The 25,302-nt window shown below is 37.2% G+C and overlaps 1 protein-coding gene across 10 annotated transcripts in view; it reads right to left on the bottom strand.

Annotated features, from left to right (window-relative positions):
- Positions 1-989: 989 nt before the first annotated feature.
- Positions 990-25,302, bottom strand: part of LRRC9 (leucine rich repeat containing 9) — a 155,961-nt gene continuing 131,648 nt past the window's right edge. For 4 of the 10 annotated variants that reach the window (XM_054530695.2, XM_054530698.2, XM_054530702.2 and 1 more), the window contains 4 exons: positions 13,685-13,825; positions 8,872-9,016; positions 4,704-4,872; positions 991-3,560 (listed from right to left, as the gene is read on the bottom strand). In XM_054530695.2, coding sequence (XP_054386670.2) covers positions 3,521-3,560; positions 4,704-4,872; positions 8,872-9,016; positions 13,685-13,825 — 495 coding nt within the window. In that variant the 3' untranslated portion in view covers positions 991-3,520. Of the gene's footprint in view, positions 3,561-4,703; positions 4,873-8,871; positions 9,017-13,684; positions 13,826-25,302 lie in introns of all 10 variants that reach the window. The other 6 variants (XM_054530694.2, XM_024231861.3, XM_054530697.2 and 3 more) reach the window with 3 other exon arrangements.

The raw sequence follows: 25,302 nt of genomic DNA, 5'->3' as shown, positions 1-25,302 counted from the left end.
TCATTCATTTTATTTTAATTTTAAGGAAAAATCATAACCAAAACAAAAATCTTAAGATAAAAATGCATAAATTAAGTCTGAGAAATGTCTTTTGAGTAGTTTACAAAACAATTTTATTCACAATGGAAAGAAAAAGAGTAATAGTAGAATGGTATAATTTATATATTGGTAAAGTAAAAACTTGTAGAAATAATATTACTAATAAAATAGCTGTGGTATTTCTTACTGACCTAGTTCTAAAAGGCAACTGAGAATTTAAATTGCAATTCAGTATAGGTTTTCTTCAAAAATACTTCAATAATGGAGAAGGGAGGAAAATGTAGAAAAATGAACAAGTAGTTAGCACTTGCAGGTGGTCCAGAAGCTCTAAGTTTTATAGTAAGGCATCTGAAAAACCAGCTGGTTTCTAGCCCGTAACCAAAATGATTTGGTTAGCTTTGCTTGTTTCTACTAATAGAATATTACAATAATCTTACCTCCCTTTATGTAAGTAATATTTAATTGAAGCCAAGAGCCTAGAGCATGACTAAGAGTGAGATCTAATGTTTTAAAACATTAAACACTTTTCATAATGTAAGATAGCTTATGAAGAGTGAAATGGCACGTTACTTAAATATAAGGGTTATTTGTAAACTAGTCAGGAGTGCCTGCAAACACACATACATAGTGCACACTAGATATTCTAGGCAAAAATATATTCACAATCAGTTAATTTTGTGTCAATAGTCAGAAAAATCTAAGACTAGAAAAATTAGAAGTAAATGGCCGGGCATGGTGGCTCATGCCTGTAATCCCAGCACTTTGCGGGAGCCGAGGCAGGAGGATTACATGAAGCCAGGAGTTTGAGACCAGCCTGGGCAACATAGTGAGACTCCATCTCTACAAAAATTTTTTAAAAATAGAAGTAAATAGTAAAGTTTGTATTGGACAATTAATCGCAGTTAATTTTATATATAGAAATCAGACTAATTTCACACTGTCTATATTCAGTTCAGCTTTGGAGGCTTCTAATCTATAAAATGCCTTAATTTTTAGCTTACCAGGTTGTTTGTGGAATTGTCTTTAATGAAAACAAGTTATATAATCATACATTTGCTTGCAAAATAAATCAAGACATTTGCTGGGAGTAAAGACATAATAACTTTACTGGATAAATTATACATTTTATCTAAGTGAAATACCTTGATGAATAAATAGTTTACTCTCTTTTACAGTTTTTTTTTTTTTTTGAGATGGAGTCTCACTCTGTCACCCAGGCTGGAGTGCAGTGGTGCCATCTCAGCTCACTGCAACCTCTGCCTCCCTGGTTCAAGCGATTCTCCTGCCTCAGCCTCCTGAGTAGCTGAGATTACAGGTGTGTGCCACCGTTCCCAGTTAATTTTTGTATTTTTAGTAGAGATGGGGCTTTGCCTTGTTGGCCAGGCTGGTCTTGAACTCCTGACCTCAGGTGATCTGCCCACCTTGGCCTCCTAAAGTTCTGGGATTACAGGCGTGAGCTACTGCACCTGGCGTGGTGGTGTAATCCCAGCTACTCAGAAATTTAGATGAAATTTTTTTTTTTTTTTTTTTTGAGATGGAGTCTTGCTCAATTCGTCTGCCTCAGCCTCCCTAGTAGCTGGGACTACAGGAGCACGCCACTACGCCTGGCTAATTTTTGTATTTTTAGTAGAGATGGGGTTTCACCATATTGGCCAGGCTGGTCCTGAACTTCTGACCTTGTGATCTGCCTGCCTTGGCCTCCCAAAGTGCTGGGATTACAGATGTGAGCCATCGTGCCCGGCTCAGATGAAATTTAATTAACAATTTTTAAGAATTATAAGTAGCTCAAAATTTAACAATATGTACATAAAAATCACATGAAGATCTCAAATATATTAAAAGTCCATAGGAAAAATGGCTAAAAGAAAATATGCCAAAATGCTAAGTGAATACAATGTAAGTTATGTTTTTTCTGCTTTATGTATTTCTATTCTGAACATTTTTCTCCAGTGAAACCTATTACATTTATCTTCCCACTTTTTATTTTAAAACACTTTTTATTATAAAAGTAACATATATTCAGCATTTAATTTATACCTAATCATAAAAGAAAAAACAGATGATGCCAATTTAGTAATAAATAGTGAAGAGTAGACTGTCACAACACTATAATGAAAGCAGTTGTCAAAACTAAAGGGCAACAAAGACATCTTCTGGACATCTTAAGAACTGCATAGTTGTTTTTAAACAAAAGATCCTATTTCCACCTAAGTGTAATAGTTGTTTAAAAACCACACATTACGAAGAGCAAAATCAATCTGTAATTAGGTTTGAAATTTTAAATATTACATGATTAAATTACAGACATACAGCATTTAAAAAAGAAAAATACAAAATTCTTGCATAGACATTGGAATTATATCATTTCCAAAATACCTTTAAAACTATTTCCAGACAGATTATAAAGTCTACATATTTTAGTTAAAATAATTTATTTTCGTGTAAGGAAAGTATAAAATATTAGGAAACTACATGTACTGTTGAGCCAATAACTTTAAAATTTTAAATAGAATACTTCATGAATCATGGAGCTCATTTATATCAAAATATGACTGGCAATTTGGTTATCAATTTAAGTAACTGTAACAAGCAAATTCATAACCACATTTGATTAATTTGTGATATGTCCTAGTACTATGCAATGTAATAGTTTAGAAAAGTTCGGTGAAGTATAATTATTGAAGGTCATATTTTTAAATGTGTCCACTCAGTTTGAATATGTGTTCTCTTCAGCCTGAAACTACTTGTAAACTTATATCACTGTAGGTGTAATTAATGATTTGTATATGAAATCGGACTCTTTTTTTATTCTTAGAGCATGAAGGACTGGTTGCACCCACAGTTAGCCACATTTAGAAACTACTATTGATGCCCACAATTTGCATCTCTAAACAATTTTGAGGGCAGATCTGGTTTAGGGTATTTTTTTAAAAAATACAGTCATAAAAACCAATCTGTAGTTCAACTAGCAAAACTCATCTTGCTTTATTTAGTAATAGTTGTGTTTGGTAAGAAATGTGCTTTAGTTTTATGTAATCTCAAATGAATAGATACTCTACAAATGAAAGTATGCCTATTTCCTAAAGTTATCTTTTCTTAATATCTTCCTATGATATGTCATAATGACATTTCATGACTAAATGTTTCTAATACCAGAACTAAGCATTCAATTCTCTGGACTTTGTTTCATGTCACTTTTATCTTTTCAAATTGTTGTCTGATGTAATAGTTCATGATTTTTATGATATAGAAATTCAAACAAATAACTAAAGATAACCATAAAGAAAGTTTAAGAGAGGTGATATTAAATCAAGTTCATGAAGGGTAATAGATTATCTTCATATGGAACTGAAGTGCTTCAGTAACTTAAGTAACATGATTATCTTTTTTTTTTTTTTTTTAACTGACCACTGTCAGCTAGTTTTTGTACAACTACTAAACAGATGAGTTTCTTGGTGTATGCTCATTTCTCTTTAGGCAGTTACATTCGATTTGATCTTGGAAAGTTGCTCCCAGAAATTCTGTAAGAAATAAGATTTAATTAGTCAAATAGTGGTGACTTAATTTTGTAATGGATCAGCTAACTTAAGGTAATTCTGCAATAAATAATTTCCGTATTTTAGATGTGCGCAATTTAAAGAAGACAAAATGATCCCATTGGTGGCTCACACCTGTAATCCCAGCACTTTGGGAGGCTGAGGCAGGTGGGTCACCTGAGGTCAGGAGTTCAAGACCAGCCTGGCCAACATGGTGAAACCCTACCTTTACTAAAAATAAAAAAATTGGTCGGGCATGATGGCGCATGCCTGTAGTAATCCCAGCTACTCGAGAGGCTGAGGCAGGAGAATTGCTTGAACACAAGAGGTGGAGGTTGCAGTGAGCCAAGATTGTGCCACTGTACTCCAACCTGGGCAACAAGAGTGAAACTCTGTCTCAAAAAAAAAAAAAATACTGTGGACTCAGTGGGACATGGCTGATTAAAGCAGGAAGAGTCAGTGCAGCAAGAGCCAAGCTTAAGCTAGATCTGCTGCTGGGGTAGGTCATTTTAACAGATGAGCAGGAGCAGGGATGCCAGGAAGATGGGGGACAGGTAATACTTGAGAATCTAAGAAGTCAAGTGTTGAGCAGAAGAGTGTATTCTTCATGAGAACTAGCAATGTTCTTAGGCTTTGAGCTAGGCTCTAGGGCTAGATTCAGACTGGAGAAGGAAGCAAGTAGGAATTTTAAAGAAAATTCAGAAGAATTTACAAAATTCTTAGCCTTCATGATTTCAGAGAGTTGAATTTATCTGCTGTTTACAGTATAAGTGAACTGGTTTGCAAATTCAGTGAGTAGAGTGAGTTGGTAGAGGATACAATTAAAGTAGTTCCTATGTAGCTATTTCATTGTTCCCTCACTAGTGAGCACTAGTACTCTGAATTATTTGACCTTGGTAGCCATTTCTCAGCCTTTTTGAATTATTATGTAAATACACTGGACTTTGGGAAAGATTTGGTGAATGTGGGAATTAAGAAGCCTTATGTTATCTGACAGTTCTTTCTAGTTCCCAGAGTAAATATATAATAGTACATAACAGTATTTCCTGTTATACATGACTAGCAAATATGGAGAGTACTTTTTTAATGATGAGAAATGATATTAAAACACAGAGAAAATAGCTTTACCTTCTCTTATCTTGGTTGCTCTGGTATATTTGTGCAGTCGGAGATGCGATATTCTGATGTGATAAAAGAGATGGAGAGATACTTATCCCTCTGAGTTGCCGAAAAGCTATTTCTGCATGGATGCTCCGAGGATTATTTGTCAGAATCCCAGCATTCTTGTTTTTTTTGTCTGAAATTAGAAATTTGAAATTTGAAAAATTAAAATTATGAAACAATGAGAAACATTAATTAACATAAGCATTAAGCAATATAGTTTGGTTGTCCTTCAGCTGAATGTATGCTATACATGTTTCATAAAGTGAATTTAAAATTTCAAATAAAAATATAGAATTATAACGTATTTTTAGCACTTGATGTGGCTTAAATTTCTGTGAGCTAGTGAATCAGTTTGATTTTTCCTAGATAATATTTTAAACATATGAATATCCAAACCTGCATGCTGTAATAAATGTAGAGATAAAGTGATTATACTTTTAAAAATTGGGGCAGCACAGTCAAAAAATAGGAAAGAGATTGTAGGACTTTTTCAGCACATAACAAATCTTGAAGAAAGTAACAGGCATACCTTGAAATATTGTGGGTGTGGTCCCAGACCATTGCGATAAAGTGAGTCACACACATTTTTTGGTTTCCCAGTACATATAAAAGTTATGTTTACATAACTTTATAGTGTAGTCTATTAAGTGTGCAGTAGCATTATGTTTTAAAAAACAATGTACATACATTAATTTAAAAATACTTTATTGCTAAAAAATGCTAATGATCATGTGAACGTTCAGCGAGTTGTAATCTTTTTGCTGTTGGAGGGTCTCGTCTTAGTGTTGTTGGCTGCTGACCAGTCAGGATGGTGGCTGCTGAAGGCTGGGGTGGCTGTGGCAGTTTCTTAACATAAGACAACAATGAAGTTTGCTGCATAGATCAACTCTTCCTTTCGTGAAAGATTTCTGTGTACGACATGATGTTTGATAGCACTTTCCCCACAGTAGTTCTTTCAAAATTGGAGTCAGTCCTCTCAAACTCTGCCACTGCTCTATCAACTAAGTTTGTAATATTCTAAATCCTTTGTTGTCATTTCAGCAGTGTTCACAGCATTTCACCAGGAGTAAATTTCATGTCAAGAAACCACTTTCTTTGCTCATCCATAAGAAGCAACTCCTCATCCGTTCAAGTTTGATCATGAGATTGCAGCAATTCAGTCACATCTTCAGGCTCCACTTCTAGTTCTCTTGCTGTTTCCACACATCTGCAGTTACTTCCTTCACTGAAGTCCTGAACCCCTCAAAGTCATCCAAACTCCCATTAGGGTTGCTATTTTGACCTCCTCTGATGAATTACAAATGTTTTTAATGGTGTCTAGAATGGTGAATCCTTTCCAGAAGGTCTGCAATTTACTTTGCCCATATCCATCAGATGAATCACTATCTTATTTTATTTTATTTTATTTTTTGAGACGGAGTCTTGCTCTGTCACCCAGGCTGGAGTGCAGTGACGCGATCTCGGTTCACCGCAAGCTCTGCCTCCCGGGTTCACGCCATTCTCTTGCCTCAGCCTCCCGAGTAGCTGGGACTACAGGCGCCCGCCACCATGCCCGGCTAATTTTTTTGTATTTTCAGTAGAGACAGGGTTTCACCATGTTAGCCAGGATGGTCTCAATCTCCTGACGTCATGATCTGCCTGCCTCAGCCTCCCAAAGTGCTGGGATTACAAGCGTGAGCCATTGCACCTGGTCAGGAATCACTATCTATGGTAGTTAGAGCCTTACAAAATATATTTCTTAAATCATAATACTTGAAGTTACTCCTTGATCCATCAGCTGCAGCATGGATGTTGTGTTAGCAGGCATAAAAACAACATTCATCTCCTTGTACTTCTCCATCAGAGTTACTAGGTGACTAGGTGCATTGTCAGTGAGCAGTAGTCTTTGGAAAGCAATCTTTCTCAGCACTGGGTCTCAACAGTCAGCTAAAATACTTAGTAAACTATGCTGTAAACAGATGTGCTGTTATCCAAGCTTTGTACATCGATAGAGCATAGATTGATAGAGCATAGACAAAGTAGATTTAGCATAATTCTTAAGAGCCCTAGGAGTTTTACAATGGTTGAGTAATGGTTTCTTTAAATTGAGCAATGTATTCAACTTAAAGTCACCAGCTGCACTAGCCCCTAACAAGAGAGTCAGACTGTCCTTTGAAGCTTTGAAGCCAGACATTGACTTCTCCTCTCTAGCTATGAAGGTCCTAGATGGCATCTTCTTCTGATATAAGGCTGTTTCATCTACATTGAAAATCTCTTTTTTAGTGTAGCCACTTTCATCAATGATCCTAGCTAGATCTTCTGGATAACTTGCAGCAGCTTCTCCATCAGCACTTGCTGCTTCACCTTACACTTTTATATTGCCTGATATAATAGTTCATGATTCTTTCCTTAAATCTCATAAAGCAGCCTTTGCTAGCTTCAAACTTCTCTTCTGCAGCTTTCTCACCACTTTCAGCCTTCATAGACTTGAAGAGAGTTAGGGTCTCTGGATTAGGCTTTGGCTTAAGGGAATGTTGTGTCTGGTTGATATCCTATCCGGACCACTTTATCCATATCAGCAATAAGATTGTTTCAATTTCTTATCCATGTGTTCCTTGGAGTTGCATTTTTAATTTCTTTCAAGAATTTTTCCTTTGCATTCACAACTTGGCTATCTATTTGATACAAGAGGCCTAACTTTAGCCTATCTTGGCTTTCAACATGGCTTCCTCACTAAGCTTAATCATTTCTAGCTTTTGATTTAAAGTGAGAGATGTGAGATTCTTCCTTCCTTAGAGGTCATTGTAGGGTTATTAATTGACTTAAAAAGATTACTGATCACAGATCACCATAACAAATATAATAATAATGAAAAAGTTTGAAATAGAGAATTATCAAAATGTGATAAAGACACAAAGTGAGCACATGTTGTTGGAAACATGGCACCAATAGACTTGCTTGATGCAGGGTTGTCACAAACCTACAATTTGTAAAAAGCTCAATATCTGTGAAATGCAATAAAGTGAAATGCAATAAAACAAGGTATGCTTTTACCTGAGAAGGAAGTTAGTATCTGAGAAGGAAGTTATGAAGATGAATCCAGGGTTAAACTAATAAAAAAATATAAAAAGATAATGATATTCCTGAAGATGACTTTGTTCTGTTAAGGAGGTAATAACAATTTGGTATGCCCAATTTTACTGACAGTTGTAGACAAAAGCATGACAATCTTCATTGTTATTAAAACCTGGAAGTCATAATGACATATAAGTATGAAAAATGAGAAAATATAACATCTTAGTGGAGTAAATTATGCTGGTTTGTTTTTCAGTGGGTTTCTTTAAAAAACTTGAATCACATGGAACAGTCTACTATTTTTTTATAGTAGGCTCTTAGATCATTTTATAATTATTGTGATGTTCAGTTTTATTGTCTAAGAATGGTCTGAGGACAAATGGGAAGTCAGAAGGACTGGAAGAGGTGAGCCCTCAGAGAAGGAGTAGTTACCCCCGATTTTGCCAAAATGATAACCAGAAAAGATGTGGAATTAGGGAACAGGCTTATTCTAAAGTTGAACTAAAATTTATATAGCAGAATAAACCACTTCCATGCTTGTTCTTTTAATATACTCCCTCTTTTAAAACTCTACCTCTTGAAGCCCTTGTCTAGTATTTGCTTCGTGAATATTTTCTTCTGATTTCAAGGGGAAAGTGAGATCTCTCTGCAGAATATCCTTTGTACCCCGGGATTCTGTTATGCTTTTACATCTCTGATTTCCACTTTTAGCAGGATGCACTAATGAACTGGTTTTAGTAGTTGTTTGCTCTGACGTCCATGAAATGAAATAAAAGCTTTGGAAAGATATGTCAGGAAATAATTGTTCAAGTATCACGAAGTTCACATTGCAAGTGAGCAAATGTTTAGTCACAACATACTAGTAGCTGAGTACAAAAAAAGCTATAATAAAACTAAAAATAATAAAACGATAATCTCTGAAATCAAAATGGCCATAGGAAACTTGAACAAACATGCAATTTTAGGAAATGTAAGTTAAAAACAAGGAATTTTAAGTACTATTAGAAATTAAAGTGATATTTTTATTTCAAATGAAGTGATTCTTTTACATTCTATCTGAAATTATTTGTCAAAATACCTTCAGCTTCAGGAGTTAAAGTGACGTCAGATCCCAAGTAATGGCTGAATCCACTAGGCAGAATTACATTTGTTATCTTTATGGGAGGAGTTTTCACTTGGCCAAATGATCTGCCATCCATAGGAGAGTGGGTAACAGGAATAAGCTACATAATAAAATAAAACAGTTAATAACATCTCATCTCCAAAACTCAGATCAATAGGCTTAATCCTTATAACAAGTCTGAGTAGACAATCAACATTCTTTGTAGTCAGGAGCTACCTGCTTGCCTAAACTCAGAATTGGTACTAGGTAAAACCTGTAAAATCAGCAGAGCTTTTTGGGGAGTTAACTCCCTCAGAACCTTGTGTTCTTTTTTTTTTTTTTTTTTTTTCAGACTGCATTGTACCATCACTAGAATCTAGTGCTTAATGGCAACTCGCCCTTTCCAAAGGGTCTCAACAAGGTAAGTATGGAACTAAGGAAATGAGAATTAAAACTTCCCCATTGTAATGCTTTTTCTTTTTTTGTGTGTGAATAGAATTTCTGGGACGTAAAAGTTATTTCTCGAAATCTTTGTATTCTTCACATTACCTAATCAGATGACTTACAGTTAATTAGTTTTCAGAACAAACAGTAAATAAAATGGGACTTAAGAAAAGCATCTTATAATAATCAATTTTAGTGAATGTAGTAAAACTCTCTAAATAGTATTTACATTTTACACCTGCTGAGGATTAAGGGGCTTTTGTAAGAATTTCAGGAATCAGCAAATAGACGAGAAAAATATTTTAGGAAGGGGACTCTTGCTTCCCCTAGAAATTTATGCCTTCTCTGCTTTTGTTAAGCCTGACCTTGTTTATACGTATGAATTCTGAACATACAATTCAGCTTATTTTTAGAGATGGAGGCCTTTTCTCTTTATCTAAAATTACCTATTTAACCTCATACTTCAGTAAGTGTTACCAAGAATGCTGCTTTATAATGCATGCTAAGGTATTAGTCCTTTTACTAAAGCTGGTCAGCCCTAAATTCCCTAACGAATTCCTTTGTGGGGGTTTCTTCCCATCACTAATCTAGAATGCTGTTAAATTTCCTTCTGAAACTAAACCCCCAAAATGTTTTGGTTTAAAAGAACTTTAGATTTCATTTATTTCCTCCTTATTTGCTGTTAAAAAGAAAGGCCAGTAGCAACTAAGACAAAGACAAACACATTTGACTGATAAACTTCAGAAGTTTTCTGTACTTGAGTCTCCTGAACAGCTAGTTAAAAGCAATAATGGCTTGATTTTGTTCTAGTCCTGAAAATAATTAGTGTTGAATCTAAAAGAAAATTTCTCTAAAATAAAGATTTCAAATACCCCCTTTATTTTACTAACCATATATAGATAAATAATATTTAATAAAGTATTTATATACGGAATAACTAAGTGGAAAGACAGTTAAATTCCTATGTACAGCACTGATTTAAATGGCAAGAATATGTATCTAGAGTAACTCAAGATGACATTATAGTACTGTAAGGGGAAAATCTGAGTTCACTATATGATAAATAGAAAAGAATAGCCAACAAACAAACCCTTTAGTAAAGTATTCATTATTGGTTGAATTTTGAGTTATGCCAAATTAAATGCTTAATTAAACCAATGCTTAAAGAATTTTATATGAAAATTGGGATCTTCAGAGTTCTAAGTGGTTACTTTATGTCTTTTCAATTTAGCCTGCATTACCTTAAAACAGAATTTATGAATTTTAATATGGTAATTTTCATAGGTCTTTCACTGGAGCCCTCACATATGTGGTATGGCAGGAAGAATAATGCCCCTCCCCTAAAGATATCTACATCCTAATTCCCAAAACCTGTGAATACCTTGCCTTACATGGCAAAGTACTTTGCAGGTGTGATTAAGGATTTTGAGATGGGGAAATTATCCTGGATTATCGAGGTAGAAGGAGGCAGAAGGTCAGAGAGAAGGGGAAGTGATCATGGAAGCAGAGGTCTAAGTGATGGCATTGCTGGATAAGAGCCATGAGCCAAAGAATGCGGATGGCCTCTAGAAGCTGGTAATGGCAAAGAGTAAATCCTTTCCTAGAGATTCCAGAAAAAATGCAGCCCTGCCAATACTTTTTTTTTTTTTTTCCAAGACAGGGTCTTGCTTTGTCACCCAGGCTGAAGTGCATTGGCACGATCTTGGCTCACGGCAACCACCACCTCCCAGGCTCAAGAGATTCTCCCACCTTAGCCTCCTGAGTAGCTGGGACTATAGGCATGTGCCATCATGCCTGGCTGATTTTTTTTTTTTTTTTTTTTTTGTAGAGACAGGGTTTTGCCATGTTGCCCAGGCTGCACTCCAACTCATGGGCTCAAGTGATCCACCTGCCTCAGCTTCCCAGAGTGCTGGGATTATAGGCATGAGCTGCCAAGCCTGGCCCCTGCAAGTATTTTTGATTTTAGTCCTTTAATACCGGTTTTCAGACTCCTGACCTTCAAAACTGTAAGACAATATATGTTATTTTAAGCCACTAAATTTGTGGTAATTTGTTATAGCAGCAATATGAAACTAGTACAGGTGGCATACATTTTTCAAGAAGTGACTTGCTTCGGGAATATAAAAAAGGGAAAAGGAAAGAAATCATCCTAAATCACTGAACTAAATTTTATTTGGCCATTTGCTCTCTTTTGAAAGACTGGGGCCTGTGACAAAGATTTGAGTAGATGACATTAGATGATGCACTTTTTTTGTTACATCATATAGATCAATGGCTAAATTTCTTTTTGGAAACCATAGTTTTTAGAAAAAAATTTGTAGATATAGTCCACAAATGAATCAATTTCCTTTGCCTAAACTAAATAATCTTTTTAAAACATTGTACAACTTTTTAAGTCACAAGTCTTTGTAGCTACTTTGACCTATAATAGAAGCCCTTTGGTTAATCAAAAAATGTCAAGATTAATTTTAAAAGAGTTAATAAAAAAGTAAGGGGGCCGGGTGCAGTGGCTCAAGCCTGTAATCCCAGCACTTTGGGAGGCCAAGGCAGGTGGATCGCCCAAGGTCAGGAGTTCGCGACTAGCCTGGCCAGCATGGCAAAACCTCATCTGTACTAAAAATACAAAAATTAGCCTGGTATGATGGCACATGCCTGTAGTCCCAGCTACTCAGGATGCTGAGGCAGGAGAATCAATTGAACCCGGGAGGCAGAGGTTACAGTGAGCCAAGATTATACCACTGCACTCCAGCCTGGGTAGCAGAGCAAGACTTTGTCTAAAAAAAAAAAAAAAAGTAAGGGAATCATTGTCTAATTGATATTCATCTTAAAAAAATAAAATATGTAAAAGTACATGCGTTCATCAATCTTTTGATGAAGGACCAAGGCTTTTTCTGTAGGCAAGGGTCCCTTGATTGGTATTTTTTATTTGATTGTTTTTGGAGACATCATACCCTTATTTTGCCTACAATTTCCAGTTTTGGTTTCTTTAAAATAGCAAGAATTTAAAGGCATGTGGAAAAAGTCTGAACACAATCATTTGTCTAGCTTTTAAAAATAATTTCCTTACATGTTTTCTCTGCATTTTTATCATTTTCTTCATATTTTAGTTTTTTCTCCCACATCTAATTTGAACCTATCGGGGAGGGCATTAGAAGAGGTGGGGAGAGAGAGAGTGCCCTTTATCCAGACTTTCCAAAGTATTCCATTTGGTTTTCATAGACAAATAGAAATAATAATTTAAAATTTGCACTTAGAGTCCCTGTGTTTATTTAAAATAACAAGAACTGACATACAGTTAGCTCTTGATAAGTATATGAATGTACTGCTGAAGGGAGAAGTGGACTAGAGAGGAGCCTACAAGTATCAAAAGTTGAGTATGTTCTGCAATTGGGAGTGTCACCGGAATTAATCTGGTGAGTTCAGTGAAAGCCTGTTAGGAGAGCATGTATGGTAGTCCTATCTCTTTCCTATTCAGTGTAATGTTTTTAAAGTCACCTCTGTTCATGGACTCTAATGTCCTTGGTTTCTGGTTTTCACTTACATCAAAGATTCATTTATATTCTCTACCGTGGTCCAGGTCTTCATAACATCTCTCTTGGATTATTCTAAAAGCCTCTGAGCTGGTTTCCCTTCTCCCTCCAGCCTCTTTTTTTTCTCAAACCACAGCGTTCTAATAATGTTACTTCTCTGTTCAAAAACCATAGATTTTCTGTGTTAAATTTTGTCTTTAGAAGATGCTCATGAAGAAACTAGGTGGTCAAAGAGAATTTTCAAATGACATGCTTTTATAATTTCTTCTCTCTTTAATCTCTTTCCTACCATGATCAGATACATTTTAGGGCTCCTGAGTAAAAAGTCCAATTATCCTAACAAAACACACAGATAGAGGCACACATCTCCTTTCTTAGATAAACTACACAATCCAGAGAGTTGAGTTCAGAATTCCTTCCTTCCTTTTCTGTGTGCCTAAAGGGAAATAGTTTTATTGTTAGTTTCTATTTATGAAAGTGATATGTTATAGTTTCCTATATTCTAGCATCATCTGACATATTGAGCATACAAATATTAAATAACTTCCCTTATGTCAGAGTATGAAGTATGCTATTAAGAAAAGGATGTTCCCTGACTTATATATATATATGTGTGTGTGTGTGTGTGTGTGAGCACACATGCTCTATTCACCAAATCCAGCTGCCTTTGATAGTAATCACTAAATAGATACTAAGATCATGCTCATCAAAAACACCATAGGTTTAAACATTTAAATCAAAAGATATAATATAATGTTCATTTACTAATAATTAATGTGCTTCAAAAGGAAAATTGTAAATAATATAATTATTACCAAATTTTTCTTTGCTTGTAGTTCAGCGAGGTGAAATTCAGCTTTTGCCCTATCATCTGAATTCACAGGACTTCCATCTAACATCTGTAAGTTAGGCAGTCGAAATATAAGCATGTGGCGATGTAGCATTTTTCTACAAATCTGAGTAAAGTTAAAAATAACAATTTATTCCTACAAAACTTTTATTTCAAAGATTAACCTGTATAGAGAAGGAAATTTAGCATAGGCAACAAAGAGGACAAATAATAGTTAACTTATACTAATAGATGCTACAGATAATGAGCTACCTTTTTGAAAAATTACTCAATTTCCTATTATGCCTAATAAAGAATTCTTTTTTAAACTATGACTACCATTTAGAGGTTCAGCCTCCTTTTAAAGTAACAGTATTATTCACTAACTACAGGCAATCCGAACTCATGAATAGGATTACATTATGGAAGTTCACTTAAACGTAACTATTTTGAAACTTATATTTTCTCACAGGCATTATCTAATTAATTCAACACACACCTACTGAACTACATGATCCATCTCTTCATAGTATCAGCCTACTCTAAAAATTTGAGAGGGATTTAACAAAGTTGGTTTGAGGTTGTTAACTTCAAAAGGGTCTGCTTGCAAGGATAGCTATTGCTGGTGTTAGGTATTTGGTGTTTTGAGAGTGTTCCCACCATTCGTTAATTGGTAAGAGGAGTTTATTGTGCCTAGACTATTAATACGAACAATATGATTTATGCTGCACCTCATTTCCTTCTGGGGTCTGGAATTTTGGTACATGATAAGAAGAGTGTGCCTATGTAACCATCCCCCAACAAAATCGTTGAATGCTGAGTCTCTAATGGGCTGCCTTGGGCAAAAACATAACACACAAATTGCATCATTTTTCTTGCTGTGTGAAGAGTATGCTCTGTGTGACTCCTTGTGGAAGAGAAGGAGCATAAGAAAGCCTGCCTATGGATTCCTCCAGAATCTCCCTGTGTCTCTTTCCCTTATCATCTGGCTGTGTATCCTTATTATGTCACTGTAATAAGTCTTAGCCATAGTACAATTATGTGTTGAATCCCATGAGTCCTCCTAGCAAATCTCTGAACATGAGGGTGATCTTGAGGATTGCTGACACAGATAGTATGCAGCAAACAAAAAGAGAATAAGAAAGAAACTATCGAGAGAGTATGAATAAACTATCTTTTTTAAAAAAAGAATATAGTAGATTATATATACAGTAATGGAGAAAGGTCTCTTAATACATAAAATCAAGTAAAAAAAAACCAACTTGATTGCATTCTAGGCCACAAAGCAAAATTCATAAATACCAAGAAATTTATGTTTTCCTCTGATTGTTTTCTCTGACTAAATTATAATAACATTAGAAATAAATGACAAAGATAACTAGAAATACTCTATAGATTTGAAATTAATATAGACACACACATCTCCCTCAATAACTCATGAGTTAAAGAAGAATCCTTTGGGAAGTAGATTTTAAGAAATAAAAAGCAATAAAATATTACATATAAAAACTTTTAGGATGTTGCTAAAGCAGCAGTTTATAACCTAAAATGTATTGACTGATTCTGAAAAGAAATTGAAAATTAATGAGCTAGGTATCCTACTTAAGAGTTCCTTCTTTCCTTCCTTCCTTCCTTCCTTCCTTCCTTCCTTCCTTCCTTCCTTCCTTCCTTCCTTCCTTCCTTCTTCCCTCCCTCCCTCTCTCCTTTCCCTCCCTCCCTCCCTTTCATTTTCTTTCTTTCTTTCTTTTAAAGAGATAGGGTCTAACTCTGTTGCCCAGGCTGAAGTGCAGTGATACAGTCATAGTTCACTGTAACCTCGAATTTCTGGGCTCCAGTGATTCTCCCACCTCAACCTCCCAAGTAGCTAGATCTACAGCTGCACACCACCACATCTGGCTAATTTTGAAATTTTTTGTGGAGACAAATCTTGCTATGTTGTCTAGGCTGCTCTCAAACTCCTGCCCTCAAAGAGATCCTCCTGTCTCGCCATCTCAAAGTGCTGGGAAATAATTTTTTTGAAAAGCAAACTCAAATAAACTAAAAGAAGATAATAATAAAGAGTGGAAATTAATGAAATAGAAAACAAAATAATAACACACTTGATGAAGCCAAAATATGGCTCTTTAAATAAACTATTACAATAGACAAGCCTGTAACAGGATTCATCAACAATAAAAAAGAAAAACAATGACTTTAGGTATAAAAAAGGTGACAAAAACATGAATATGATGAACATTTTAAAACTCACAGGAGGATTTTGGTTCCAAAATGGTAGCAAAGAGGCAAGCTGGCTTCTCACCCCCCAAAAAAAAACCAGAAAACAAATATACAGTGCTGAGATCTTCACCAGCAACAACCCAGAGCTCAAGAATGAGGATAAGACAGTTCCCTGGGCCACAGAGAAGTGGAAAAACTCTTAGCAGATGGCAGGAGAACTGGCCTTCCACATACATGATGCCCCTTCCCCTTCCCGCCAACCCCTCCACCGAATCCTGCCAGACACCAACTGTGCAGAAAATCTGCCCTTAACTCATGGTTTATATCCTGGAAAAAGTAAAATGGAGGTGATCAGCCAGCTTCTCCATCTTCTTGGGCTCCCTAGCAGGAGACCTGTCATTGTGTTAACCTGTGGGTGGTATCATGACTGCCTGAAGGGAGAAATATCCCTGAGAATAGGCAGAGACAAACAGGGGAGGCAGGACTACCATCCCCAGCCCAGAAACTCTGCTCTGTAACTTGGCCAAAGGAGATGCCAAATAAAAGTGGCTGCAGGAGGTACATTCCTCTGGTCTCCTGGTCAACAAGCCTTCCCACACTGCCAGGATAATCCCTTTGGGATGCCCCTCATTTGAGATAGGCAGTGCTCTGACCAGTTACTAGAGCTGAGGTGAACTTGGCCGTAAGGTGCCACCCCAGCTAGAACCAAAAGGCAAGCAGCAACCTAACAGTGAAGATTTGCTAAACAAATACATTTAATAAAAAACAAAACAAGCTGGAAAGAGAAAACTGGAATAAGTAACTAATCTTTCAATGCAAAGACATAGATGTATACTCACAAGAAACAATAGTAGACAGGCACCCATGACCTCCCCAAAAGCATAAAGCAAAAATCCAGTGACTGACCCCAATGAGATGGTGGTTTGCAAGCTTCTGACCAATAATTCAAAACATTAATTTTAAGAAAATTCAGTAATCTCCAAGATAACTCAGAAAAACAATTTAGAAATTTATCAGAAAAATTTAACAAAGGAATTGAAATAATAAAAAATATCAAATAGAAATCTTGGAACTAAGAAATAAATTTGCTGACCTGAAAACCTCTTTAGAGGCTCTTGACATCAGAATAACCAAGCAGAGGAAAGAATCAATGAGTTCAAAGACTTGCTATTTGAAAATATATGGGGGTGGGACGGGGGAGAAAGGAATGAAAACGAATGAAGACCATGTACAAGATATAGAAAATTGCCTCAAAAGACCAAATCTAAGAATGATTGGTATCCAAGAGGGATCTGGGCAAAGTGCAAGAGGTAGAAAGCTTATTCAAAGAAATAATAACATAAAACTTTCCAAAACTTGAGAAAGATAAATCCAGGTTACAGGAATGTCTTAGAACACCAAGCCAACTCAATCCAAATAAGACTACCCCAAGGCATCTAATAATCAAATTCTCAAAGGTCAAGATCTGAAAAGCAGTAGAGATAAGAAGGAAATAACATAAAGAAGTTCCAATTTGTCTGGCAACAGACTTCTCAATGGAAACCATATAGGCCAGGAGCGAATGGAATGACATTTTCAAAGTGCTCAAAGAAAAAAAGAACTGCCATTAAAAATACTTTATCCAGCAAAATTGATGTTCTCATTTGAAGGACAGATAAAGTCTTTCACAAACAAACAAAAGCGGAGAGAATTCACCACCACTATGCCTGTCTTGCAAGAAATGCTAAAGGGAGTTCTTCAATCTGAAAGAAAACCTATTAACATGCAAAAGAAAGCTTTTCAAGGTATAAAGCCAACTGGCAAAATTAAGTACATAGACAAACCCAGAATACGCTATTATTATATTTGTGGTGTGCAATCCACTCATAATTCTAGTACAACACTCCAGAAACCTATCAAAAACAATAATAGTTACAGCAACCTATTAACAGCTAGTTAACTTGAAAATATGGGCCAGGTGCGGTGGCTCATGCCTGTAATCCCAGTGCTTTGGGAGGTCGAGGTGGGCAGATCACCTGAGGTCAGGAGTTTGATACCAGCCTGGCCAACATGGTGAAACCCATTTCTACGACAAATACAAAAATTAGCCAGGCGTGGTGGTGGATGCCTGTAATCCCAGATACTCAGGAGGCTGAGGCAGGAGAATTGTTTGAACCGGGGAGGTGGAAGTTGCAGTAAGCCAAGATTGCGCCACTGCACTCCAGCCTGGGTGACAGAGCCAGACTCCATCTCAAAACAAACAAACAACAACCAAAAAAAACACCAAAAAAACAAAAAACAAAAAATCCCAAAATGAAAACATGTAAATTGAAAGAAAGTTAAAATGTAGGGGGCCAGAGAATAGAGTTGTGTAGAATTTTTGTGTGTTTTTTTCCTTTGTTTCTATTCTTTTTTTTTTCTAGTTTTTTGTTTGTTTGTTTTGTTTTTGTTTTTTTGAGACAGAGTTTCACCCTTGTTGCCCAGGCTAGAGTGCAGTGGTATGATCTCAGCTCACCACAACCTCTGCCTCCCGGGTTCAAGTGATTCTTCTGCCTCAGCCTCCCAAGTAGCTGAGATTACAAGCATGTGCCACTACGCCTGGCTAATTTTGTATTTTTAGTAGAGACAGGGTTTCTTCATGTTGGGTCAGCGTGGTCTTGAACTCCCAACGTCAGGTGACCCACCTGCCTCGTCCTCCCAAAGTGCTGGGATTACAGGTGTGAGCCACCACCCCTAGCCATTCCTGTTCTTTTATTTACCTTCTCAGATAAGTTGTCATCTCTTTAAAATAACTTGTTATATCTATAATTTTTTAAGCTTATGGTAACCACAATGCAAAAACCTATAACAGATTCATTAAAAATAAAAGCAACAAATTAAAACACTTAACTAAAAAGGAAGAAAATCACTTATCCACAAAGGAAGACAGTAAAAAAGGAAGGAGTTACAAAACGAAAGCAAGCAACAAAATAGCAGTAGTAAGTTCTTATTATGAATAATAACACTGAATGTAAATGGTCTCAGTGTTCCAATTAAAAGGCATACAGTGGTGGAAAGGATATAGAAAAAAGACCTGAATGTGGGCCAAGATGGCTGATTAGAAGCAGCTGCAGTCTGCAGCACTCACAGATAGGAGTGAAAGCAGTGAGTGAACTCAGCACTTTCAGCTGAAATATCCAGGTTCTCACATTGGGACTGACTAGGCAATCAACTGGATCCATGGGGAACAAAGAAAAGCAGGGTGGGGTGACAGCCCACATGGGAGTGGCACAGAGCCAAATGAACCCCCATCCCCAGCCAAGGGAAGCGGTGAGTGTGCCATCGTGCCCAGGAAACCACGCTTCTCCCATGGATCTTTGCAACCCACAAATCGGGAGATCCCCTTGTGAGCCCATGTCTCCAGGGCTTTGGGTCTGATACACAGAGCAGTGTGGAGTCTTGGCAGAGTAGCTGCTCAGGCACAGAGACCCAGAAGTTTTATATACTCCAGTGCTGGGATTCTGGCAAGGCAGTAGATCTGTCTGTACATTCCCCTAGGAAGGGGGTTGAATCCAGGGAGCCAAGCAGTGTTGGTCTGCAGGCCTCAGTTTCATGGCACCTCATAAGTTAAGACCCACTGGCTTAGAATTCCAGCCAGCCAAGGGCAATAGGCTGAGTCTGCCTGAAACCAGAGGCAGTTCCTGGGGGAAGGATGAGTCTGCCTGAAACCAGAAGCAGTTCTTGGGGGAAGGGATGGCAGCCATTTCTGTGGTTCGGTCAACTCAGCGTTCCAGCCTGCCATCTCTAGAGAGTCCAGGTGGTCTGGACGAGGAAGGTTCCCCCTAACTGCAACACACCTGCTTTGCAAGATGATGCTCAGACTGCTTCTTTAAGTGGCACCCTGATCCATTCTTCCTCACTGGGCGGGGCCCCCTTTTGGGGGGCCTTAAGTCACTCCAGCCAGGCTTATATGCACTGAACCCTGATCTCTCCCTGGGATGGAGCTCCTATGGGGAGAGGCAGCCAGTGTCTCTGTTGTTTGGTTGACTCAGCTTTTCTAGCCTGCTGGATCTGGAGAGTCCAGGAGGTCCAGACGAGGAAGAGTCCCTGACCAATGCAGCACACTGGCTCTACCAAAAGCAGCCAGACTACTCCTGTAAGTGTGTCCCTGATCCTGTTCCTCCTGACTGGGTGAGACCTCCTAACAGGGGTCTCCAGACACCTCCTACAGGTGCATTTGGGCCAGCAACAGGTCAGTACCACCCTGGGATGGAGCTTACAGAGGAAGGAGCAGGCTGCCATCTTTTCTGCTTTGCAGCCTTCACTGGATATACCTCCAGGTATGGGAAAAATGGAAGCAATTAGGGTCTGCAGTGGACTCCCAGCAAACTGCAGCAGCCCTATGGTTGCTAAAAATTAGTGGCCTGATTGTTAAGAACAAACATACAAGAACGTCAACAAAAATGACCCCACAAAAGCCCCACTCAAAGGTCAGCAATCTCAAAGATCAAAGGTAGAAAAGCCCCTAAAAATGAGAAAAAAATCAATGCAAAAACATTGAAAACACGAAAAGCCAGAGTGCCTTTTCTACAAATGACCACAACACCAAATAACCAGCAAGGGCACAGAACAGGGCAGAGGCTGAGATGGCTGAATTGATAGAAGTAGGCTTCAGAAGGTGAGTAATAACGAACTTCGCTGAGCTAAAGGAGCATCTTGTAACCCAATGCAAAGAAGCTAAGAAACATAATAAAACAATACAGGAGCTGATAATCAGAATAGTCAGTTTAGAGAGAAACATAACTGACCCGATAGAGCTGAGAAACACAACATGAGAACTTTACAATGCAATCATAAATATCAATAGCAGAATAGACCAGGCAGTGAAAGGATCTCAGAGCTTGAAGACTATCTTTCTGAAATAAGACAGGGCCGGGCATGGTGGTTCATGCCTGCAATCTCAGCACTTTGGGAGGCCAAGGAGGGTGGATCACCTGAGGTCAGGAGTTTGAGACCAGCCTGGCCAACATGTTGAAACCTGTCTCTACTAAAAATACAAAAATTAGCTGGGCATGGTGGTGTGTGCCTGTAATCCTAGCTACTCAGGAGGCTGAGGCAGGAGAATCACTTGAACCCAGGAGGTGGAGGTTGCAGTGAGCCGAGATTGTGCCACTGCACTCCAGGCTAGGTGACAGAGTGAGACTCTGTCTCAAATAAAATAAAATAAAATAAAATAAAATAAAATAAAATAAAATAAAATGACAGATAGAAAAGATTAGAGAAAAAACAACAAAAAGGCATGAACAAAACCTCCCAGAAATATGGCATTATATAAAAAGATTGAACCTATGACTGATTGGGGTACCTGAAAGAGATGGGGAGACTGGAACCAAGTAAGAAAATATGCTTCAGGATATTATCTAGGAGAACTTCCCCAACCTAGCAAGACAGGCTAACATTCAAATTTAGGAAATTCAGAGAACCCCAGTAAGATACTCCATGAAAAGATCAACCCCAAGACACATAATTGTCAGATTCTCCAAGGTCAAAATGAAAGAAAAAATATTAAGAGCAGCCAGAGAAAAAGACCAAGTCACCTACAAAGGGAAGCCCATCAGACTAACAGCATACCTTTCAGCAGAAATCCTACAAACCAGAAGAGACTGGGGGCCAATGTTCAACATTCTTAAAGAAAAGAATTTCCAACCTAGAATTTCATATCTGGCCAAACTAAGTTTCATAAGCAAAGGAGAAATGAGATCCTTTTCAGACAAGCAAATGCAGAGGGAATTTGTCACCACCAGGCCTGCCTTGCAACAGGTCCTGAAGAAAGCACTAAATATGGAAAGGAAAAACCATTATCAGCCACTACAAAAACACACTGAAGTACACAGACCAGTGACACTATGAAGTAACCACATAAGTGTGCAAAATAACCAGCCAGCATCATGATGACAGAATCAAATTCATACATAACAATACTAACCTTAAACATAAATGGTCTAGATGTCCCATTAAAAGACACAGAATGGCAAGCTGGATAAAGAACCAAGACCCCAATATCAGTATGATATTGGTTGGAAGATTGTAATATATGGCTCATTATTTTGAGGTATATTCCTTCAATAACTAGTTTATTGAGAATTTTTAACATGAAGAGATGTTGAACTTTATCAAAGGCCTGTTCTACATCTATTGAAATAATTATGTGATTTTTGTCTTTAGTTCTTTGCATGTGATGAGCCAAATTTATTGATTTGCGTGTGTTGAACCAACCTTGCATCACAGGGATGAAGCCAACTTGATCATGGTGGATAAGCCTTTTGATATGCTGCTGGATTTGGTTTGCCAGCATTTTATTGAGGATTTTTGCATCAACAGTCATCAGAGATATTGGCCTGAAGTTTTCTTTTTTTATTGTATCTCTGCCAAGTTTTGGTATCAGGATGATGCTGGCCTCATAAAATGAGTTAGGGAGGAGACCCTCCTTTTCAATTTTTTGGAATAATTTCCATAGAAATGGTACCAGTTCTTCTTTGTACCTCTGGAATTAAGCTGTAAATTTGTCTGGTCCTGGGCTCTTTTTGGTTGTTAGGATATTTATTACTATCTCAATTTCAGGACTCATTATTGGCCTATTCAGGGATTCAATTTCTTCCTAGTTCAGTCTTGGGAGGGTGTACATATCCAGGAATTTATCCATTTCTTCTAGATTTTCTAGTTCATGTGCATAGAGGTGTTTATAGTATTCTCTGATGGTTGTTTGTATTTTTGTGGGGTCAGTGGTGATATTCCCCTTATAATTTTAGATTGTGTTTATTTGATTCTTCTCTCTTTTCTTCTTTACTAGTCTAGTTAGCAGTCTATCTATTTTATTAGTTTTTTCAAAAAACCACCTCCTGGAGTTGTTGATTTTTTGAAGGGATTTTCATGTCTCTTTCCTCCTTCAGTTCTGCTCTGATCTCAGTTATTTCTTGTCTTCTGCTAGCTTTGGTGTCTGTTTGCTCTTGGTTTCTAGTTCTTTTGGTTGTGATGTTAGGTTGTTAACTTGAGATCTAACTTTTTGATGTGGGCATTTAGTGCTATAAATTCCCCTCTTAACACTGCTTTACCTGCCCCCAGAGATTCTGATACATTGTCTCTTTGTTCTCATTAGTTTCAAAGAACTTCTTGATTTCTGCCTTAATTTTATTATTTACCCAGCAGTCATTCAGGAGCAGGTTGTTCAATTTCCATGTAGTTGTGTGGTTTTGAGTGAATTTCTTAATCTTAAATTCTAATTTGATTGTATTGTGATTTTACAGACTGTTTGTTATGATTTCAGTCCTTTTTCCTTTCCTGAGGAGTGTTTGACTTCCGATTATGTGATTAATTTTTGAGTAAGTGCCATGAGACAATGAGAATGTATATTTTGTTGTTGGGGGGTGGACAGTTCTGTAGATATCTATCAGATCCACTTGATCCAGAGCTGAGTTCAGGTACTGAATATCTTTGTTAATTTTCTGTCTCAGTGATCTGTCTGATACTGTCAGTGGAGTGTTAAAATCTCCCACTATTATTGTGTGGGAGTCTAAGTCTCTTTATAGGTCTCTAATAACTGCTATGAATCTGGGTGCTCCTGTATGGTGTGACTATATATTTAGGATAGTTAGCTCTTCTTGTTGAATTGAAACATTTACCATTATGTAATGCTCTTCTTTGTCATTTTTTTATCTTTGTTGGTTTAAAGTCTGTTTTGTCAGAAGCTAGAATTGTGACCTTTGCTTTTTTCTGTTTTCCATCTGCTTGGTAAATTATCCTTCATCCCTTTGTTTTGAGCCTATGTGTGTCTTTGCATGTTGAAGTGGATCTCTTAAAGACAGCATACTGATGGGTCTTTCAAGCATTTCCCTTGAAAAATGGCATAAGACAAGTTGTCATGTCTCTATCCTCCTTCAGTCTCTCACCACACCTATCCAACATAGTATTGGAAGTTCTGGCCAGGACAATCAGGCAAAAGAAAGAAATAAATAGTATTCAAATAGGAAGAGAGGAATTCCAACTATCTTTGTTTGCAGATGACATGATCCTGTATCTAGAAAACCTGATAATCTCAGCCCAAAAGCTTCTTAAGTTGATAAGCAACTTCAGCAAAGTCTCAGGATACAAAATCAATGTGCAAAAAAGCTAGCATTCCTATACACCAACAGCAGGCAAGCAGAGAGTCAAATCATGAATGGAACTCCCAATCACAATTGTTACAAAAAGAATAAAGTACCTAGAAATACAGCTAACAAAGAATATGAAGGACCTCTTCAAGGAGAACTACAAACTACTGCTCAGGGAAATCAGAGAGGGCACAAACAAATGGAAAAACATTCCATGCTCATGGATAGGAAGAATCAATATTGTGAAAATGGCCATATCACCAAAAGTAATTTATAGATGCAGTGTTCTTCCTATTAAACTGCCATTGACATTCTTCACAGAATTAGAAGAAACTATTTTTAAAAACAGCCCAAATCGTTAAGACAATCCTAAGGAAAAAGAACAAAGCTGGAGGCATCATGCTACTTGACCTCAAACTATACCACAAGGCTACACTAACCTAAACAGCATGGTAGTGGTACAAAAACAGACACATAGACTGATGGAACAGAATAGAGAACTCAGAAATAAGACCGCACACCTACAACCATCTGACCTTTGACAAACCCAACAAAAACAAGCAATGGGGAAAGGATTCCCTATTTAATAAATGGTGCTTGGAGAACTGGCTATCTCATATGCAGAAAATGGACACTGGATGCTTTCCTTACGCCTTATACAGAGGTTAACAAAAGATGGATTAAAAACTTTAATGTAAAATCCAAAACTATAAAAACCCTGGGAGATAATCTAGGCCATACCGTTCAGGACATAGGCACAGGCAATAATTTTGTGACAAATATGCCAAAAGCAATTGCAACAAAAGCAAAAATTGGCAAATGGGATCTAATTAAACTAAGGAGCTTCTGCATGGCAAAAGAAACTATCATCAGAGTGCACAGGCAACCTACAGAATAGGAGAAAAATTCTGCAATCTATCCATCTGACCAAGGTCTAATATCCAGAGTCTACAAGGAACTTAAACAAATTTACATGAAAAAAGCAAACAACCCTATTAAAAAGTGGGCAAAGGACATGAACAGATACTTCTCAAAAGAAGACACACATGAGGCTGACGAACATATGAAAAAAAGCTCAACATCACTGATCATTAGAGAAATGAAAATCAAAATCACGCTGAGATACCAACTTACAATTACTAAAAAGTCAAAAAACGACATGCTGGTGAGGTTGCAGAGAAAAAAAGCTTTTACACTCTTGGTGGGTGTGTAAATTTGTTCAAACATTGTGGAAGACAGTGTGGCAATTCTTCAAAGACCTAGAACCAGAAATACCATTTGA

Source organism: Pongo abelii, chromosome 15 (genome assembly GCF_028885655.2).
Source record: "Pongo abelii isolate AG06213 chromosome 15, NHGRI_mPonAbe1-v2.0_pri, whole genome shotgun sequence".
Lineage (NCBI taxonomy): Eukaryota > Metazoa > Chordata > Mammalia > Primates > Hominidae > Pongo > Pongo abelii.
This window is presented reverse-complemented; position numbering and strand designations above follow the sequence as displayed.